The sequence below is a fragment of the Propithecus coquereli genome, unplaced genomic scaffold, assembly GCF_000956105.1.
Source record: "Propithecus coquereli isolate 6110/MARCELLA unplaced genomic scaffold, Pcoq_1.0 Scaffold110, whole genome shotgun sequence".
NCBI classification, from domain to species: domain Eukaryota; kingdom Metazoa; phylum Chordata; class Mammalia; order Primates; family Indriidae; genus Propithecus; species Propithecus coquereli.
In genome coordinates, this window is record NW_012134970.1 from 171,185 (window position 1) to 176,882 (window position 5,698).

Here is a 5,698-nt window from a genome sequence, read left to right on the forward strand (position 1 = left end):
ATATTAATATACTATCACTATTTAATCAGACATCCAGTCAAGGCAGATACAAAGAGATATGAATAATGGTCAGTGAAAAATGGGAAATCTAATCCAAACAATGATTAAAACAGTTTTAAGCAGGGACTCCAAAAGTTATTTGTATACAAACCCTCATAGCAGCATAATTCACAATAGTCAAAAGTGGAAACAACCCAAATTTCCATCAATGGAGAAATGGAGAAACAAAATGTGTGATATGCATAGAATGGAATATTTATTCAGCCTTAAAAAGGAAAGAAATTCTGACACATGCTACAACATGGATGACCCCAGAAGACATTGTGCTGAGTGAAGCAAGGCAGACACAAGAGGACAAATATTGCAGCATCCCACTCATACACTGTACCCACAAGAGTCAAATTAATACAGAAATAAAGCAGAACAATGGTCCCAGGGGCTGGGGCAGCAGGCAACAGGGAGTTACTGTTTAGTGGGTACAGCTCCAGTTTATGATGATAAAAAAGTTCTGGAGATGGATGGTGGTGAGTGTTGTACTGCAATGTGAATGTCCCGAAAGTTACTAAAATGTACTTAAAATGGTTAAAATGGTAGGTTTTATGTTATGTACATTTTACTACGACAAAAAATATAAAAATTAAATTAGAGAAAGTTTACGAAAAAAATTGTTTTAAAAGTCTGAACACTAACCAAGCCTGAAGTCACCTTCAAAGTTTTATAACATCTCAGAATTTTGTTCCCGAAAATTTCTGGCTTTTGGATTTTTTTTTAATTAAGGCCTGAGCAACACTTCCTTATTGAGCAATCCAGAGTCTCAAGTCCTAAACACACCCAACTGTGTTATTAACCTGCCATGTGACCTTGAGCAAATCTTTCAAGTTTTCTGGGCTTCTGTTTTCTTGTGAGTCAATGGAGAAGAGGTAACAAGATTTATGAGGATCTTTGTTTTAGCTAAAACTCTTTGGATTTGATGACTCATTTAAGAATTTCTGACATCACCATGGGCAGCCATTTATTTTTCAAGAATCCAAGATCATCCCAATAGTAGATTCTATTTTAGCTGTCTGAATAAGGGGTTCCCTGAGAAAGCTTCTTCAAATTTCAGATATCATAAAAGGAAAAAGAGGAATCTATGATATATAAAAAGAAAAGTGATCCTTACATAGAAGAAGTGTTATACGTGGCCCATTAATTTGTTCAATATATTTCTAAGCCATGGTATAAAGAAGCATTTATTAAAATAATGTGTATAATTTGTGGATGATTGCTTGGGGTGGAGTAGAAGACAAATAAGGGAGAAAAATATAAGAATATGGAGTGATGAGTCCTGGTAGACCGTGCTTAAGAAGATTTCAAACAGTTTATATGCACAAACATGCACATACACTTTCTTAATTTTTTCAATTCAAATACATGTTTAAAAATATTTTGCTAAGCTTTTCTATGCAGAAGGCATCGTGTTCTTTTCCTGGAGTAGAAGAAATCACGAATTAGTGAGAAAAGATACCTGATATAAATGAACTTCCTCTCTGACGAAGCATGGTGACATTATGACCATGATCTTGAAGAATCTCAGAGACCCGGCCCGTGAGTAGATAATGGCTTCCACCTAGGAACAATGCACAACTTCAGTTCTGTAATGCTGAGAATACAGTGTCTGACGTACATAGGGTGATTAAGGTGAGGAGTAGAAGGGTAGGGGAACAGGAAGTTGACAGTAATTAGAGGAACATAAGTTTTGTCAGTCTGTCCATCTCCCCCTGGGTAACCCACATCCCATGCACCCAGAGCATGACTGCCCAAATCCTTAACCAGTGGAAATCCTCCATCACAGATTGCCACTTGTGACTCATAGTCTCCAAGCAATGTGATGAGCTTCCCTGTGCTTACGATTAGGAGTTCCTCATCCTAAGCTAATGCTGCATTTTAAAAAAGGCCTTATGATGATACCATATCCAAAAGAAGTAACTGGATTGGTGGAAAATGTAGGCACAGTGTTGCACATAGCAGTGTGAAGAGTTCCTAGGAGGCAGGCGATCCATCAGAGCCCTGATTCTCAGTGACGTAAAAGTGATCTAATAGAGCCAATGATGTGTTGAAATAAAGTCTTAGGGAAGCTCCATCCTGGCATGACCATTTTACTCTGACACGTTTTTCTCTTTCATCATCATTCCCTTTAGGCAAGAAGTAAAGGAAATAAAACTAAGGCCACAAAATGCAGAATTCACAGTCCCATGAGTCCTTCAAAGACTTTCAGCAGCACAAGTGAAAGGAAGAAAGGTCCAAAACGACTGAGTGACCTGGGTCCTCCCTCAGTCTTAGAGAGTTCTGCAGGTTTCCTCTGGATGAAAACCCTCCACTATCATTACTGTCGGGAAATACCTTCCCTACTCTACTTTGACTCTGATGCAGCTTCAGAAAATGTGCAGTGCTGCCCCAGGAGTGCCTTCCCTGACCTGCAAGAGCCTGAAACTGTTCGTCGTAATTTCTACTGAAAGCTACTGTGCATCGGCTCCCCTAGAGTTTAGGGTGATCCTCTGAAGGTCCCATTGAGCCCTGCAGAAGGCAGCCCAGGGGCTTATGCTCTGGGATGGATTTCAAACCTCTGGCACCAGCCCTGCACAATGGGCAACACATCCTAAATAGGAAGAGAGAGGGAAGGATTTTATGTTTTCTGCAAAACTATCTTGTCCACCTCAGCAGTAGAGACCCGTCTCTGCCCCACAATCATGTTAATTCCACTTTCCTCCAGGCCAGTACAAAATTCCAGTCTGGAAAACCAGGTGGATGACTCTCTGATCAAGCACGCTTAGCCTGAGCCCTAGAAGCAAGGACAACTGTGCCACCTGTGTCTGGATTTTCCAGCCAAGCACTCACCCAGTGTAGACATTGTCAGGATTTTTGCAGCCTCCGAGAACAGGATCCCAGGGAGAAGGAAGCCCACTAGAAGCAGCACCCACGGCCTAGCCATGCTTTCTCTTGAAGAAGCATAAATCCCAGCCTGGACTGCACACCCTGGGCCCGGCTAAGGAGCCCTGAGCACCTCAGTGCACCAAAGGCACTCACTGTGAGCTTTGGAAGAGGTAGTAGACCGCCAGTCTTTTGTCATCTCCCTTGCAGTTCTGCCCTCCTCCCTGGATACTGCTCCATTGGACAGTCTGCTTCTCACACCACCAGCTATCAGTAAGAGGGTGAGATTAGCTAATCCTTAACCCTGCTCTGTCCATGTAATTACAGCCCTGTCTGCCTGGTAAATAGGTACTATGAACTAGAAATGGCAGAGATCTCAGTAGATAACATTGATGACAGCTCCACCCCTAAGTGACCCACATCTCCTTTATGTAAGCTGTCCTGAACTCTTGGTGCTCTACCTCTCTGCCAGCTGCCTCATAATTACCTCATACTGCATAACTGATGCCCTGTTTCCCCAGGGACCTGCTTAAAACTTTTAGAGGCTGTTTCAAGCTCAAGACTTCCCTAGAAGGGAATCCCCAAGGAGATTGCTCTACCACCCTTGGACTCTCTCCCTTAGGGCATCTTTAGAAGGTGACATTCATGAAGAGGAACTAGTGGACTCTGGAAATTCAGGTTTTTACCTTTAAGATTGAACTTCTAAAGCCAAGACTATAATTGTGAATGAGCATCATAAAATAGAAAATGATCTTTCCATAAACTCCTCGAGCACAAGCTGAGGACAGTTTGTTATATCATCCCCTTGTACTATTGGCCTGGGGAGGGCAGGGATCGCTGTGCCCAGGAGTCACCTTTTTCCTCCCTATCCTCAAACCAACACTGGCTTTAGGAAAGGCTTCAGGGCAACTCTAAACAGGCAGAGAAATGCTTCAGTGGATCATATCTACAGGGCAAAATAGGCCTTTGGATTCTGTACCATTACTGTTTGCAGATTAGCGGGTTAATTTTTTCATATTTAAATTTAAATTTTTTTTCTTTTTATTTCAGGATATTATGGGGTTACAAATGTTTTGGTTACATGTTATGACTTTGCCTCACCCAAGCAAGGGTTAGAGGCTTGCCCTTCCCTCATACAATCATCACCAATTCCATTAGTTGTGAGTTTATCCACCCTCACTCCCCAACCCCAATGAATATTACTACCATGTGAGCACTTTAGTGTTGATCAGTTAGTGCCATTTTGATGACGTGTACATGTGGTGCTTATTCTTCCATTCTTGTGATACCTCACTTAGGAGGACTGCCTCAAGCTCTATCTAGGATAATATAAAAGGTGCTAGATGACATTGTTTTTTATAATTGAGTAGTATTCCATTGTATACATATACCATATTTTATTAATCCACTCATAGATTGAAGGGCACTTGAGTTGTTTCCACATCCTTGCAATAGTGAGTTGTGCTGCCATAAATATTCAAGTGCAGATGTCTTTATTATAGAGTGTATTTTGTTCCTTTGGGTAGATGCCTAGTAGTGCTATTGCTGGATCAATTGGTATTTTTATTTTTAGCTCTTTGAGATATCTCCAAATTATTTTCCACAGAGGTTGTACTAATTTGCAGTCCCACCAGCAGTGTAAGAGTGTTCCTATCTCTCCACATCCACAGCATTTGCTGTTTTGGGGCTTTTTGATAAAGACCATTCTCACTGGGGTTAGGCAATATATCATTGTGGTTTTGATTTGCATTTCCCTAATGATTAGAGATGTTGAGCACTTTTTTATATGTTTGCTGGCCATTATTCTGTCTTCTTTTGAAAAGTTTCTGTTCATGTCCTTTGCCCATTTATTGATGGGATTGTTTGATTTTTTTCAGTTCTAGATAGATTCTTGTTATCAGCCCTTTATCAGATGTGTAGCATGCAAATATTTTCTCCCATTCTGTAGGCTGTCTATTTGCTCTAATGATAGTCCCCTTAGCTGTGCAAAAGCTTTTTAATTTGATAAGGTCCCATTTATTAATTTTTGTTGCTGCTGTGATTGCTTTGGGGGTCTTCTTGATAAATTCTTTGCCTAGGCCGATGTCTAAAAGAGTCTTCCCTACATTTTCTTCTAGGATTCTTAAGGTTTCATGCCTTAGGTTTAAGTCTGTTATCCATCTTGAATTGATTTTTGTAAGAGGTGAGAGGTGGGGATCCAGTTTCAATCTTCTGCATGTAGTTATCCAGTTTTCCCAGCACCATTTATTGAAGAGATTCTTTTCCCCAACGTGTATTTTTGTCTGCTTTGTCAAAGATTAGATGATAATATGTGGATGGTTTCATTTCTGGGTTCTCAGTCCTGTTCCAAAGGTCTATATGTCTGTTTTTGTGCCAGTACCATGATGTTTTGGTTACTATAGCCTTGTAGTAAAGCTTGAAGTCTGGTAGACTGATATCTCCCAGTTTGTTCTTTTTGCTTAAGATTGCTTTGGCTATACAAGGTCTTCTCTGGTTCCATACAAAGCATAGAATTAATTTTTCTAGATATATACAGAATGAAGATGGTACTTTGATAGGGATTGCATTAATTCTGTAGATCACTTTGGGTAGTATGGACATTTTAACAAGGTTGATTCTGCCAATCCATGAGCAAGGTAGATTTTTCCATCTGTTTACATCTTCTACAATTTCTTTTCTTAGTGTTTCATAATTCTCCCCGTTATGTCTCTCATCTCTTTCATTAAATATATTCCTATATATTTAATTTTCTTTGAGACTATTGTAAAAGGTGCTGTTTCTTATTTGA

At 40.1% G+C, this 5,698-nt stretch overlaps 1 protein-coding gene across 1 annotated transcript in view; it reads right to left on the bottom strand.

Moving 5' to 3' along the window:
- Positions 1-3,052, bottom strand: part of LOC105814424 (UDP-glucuronosyltransferase 3A2-like) — a 22,421-nt gene extending 19,369 nt beyond the window's left edge. Inside the window, exons 1-2 of the mRNA XM_012649384.1 lie at positions 2,878-3,052; positions 1,508-1,609 (exon numbers count right to left, since the gene is read on the bottom strand). Of these exons, the coding sequence (XP_012504838.1) occupies positions 1,508-1,609; positions 2,878-2,971 (196 nt within the window). The 5' untranslated portion in view covers positions 2,972-3,052. The remainder of the gene's footprint in view (positions 1-1,507; positions 1,610-2,877) is intronic.
- Positions 3,053-5,698: the final 2,646 nt, after the last annotated feature.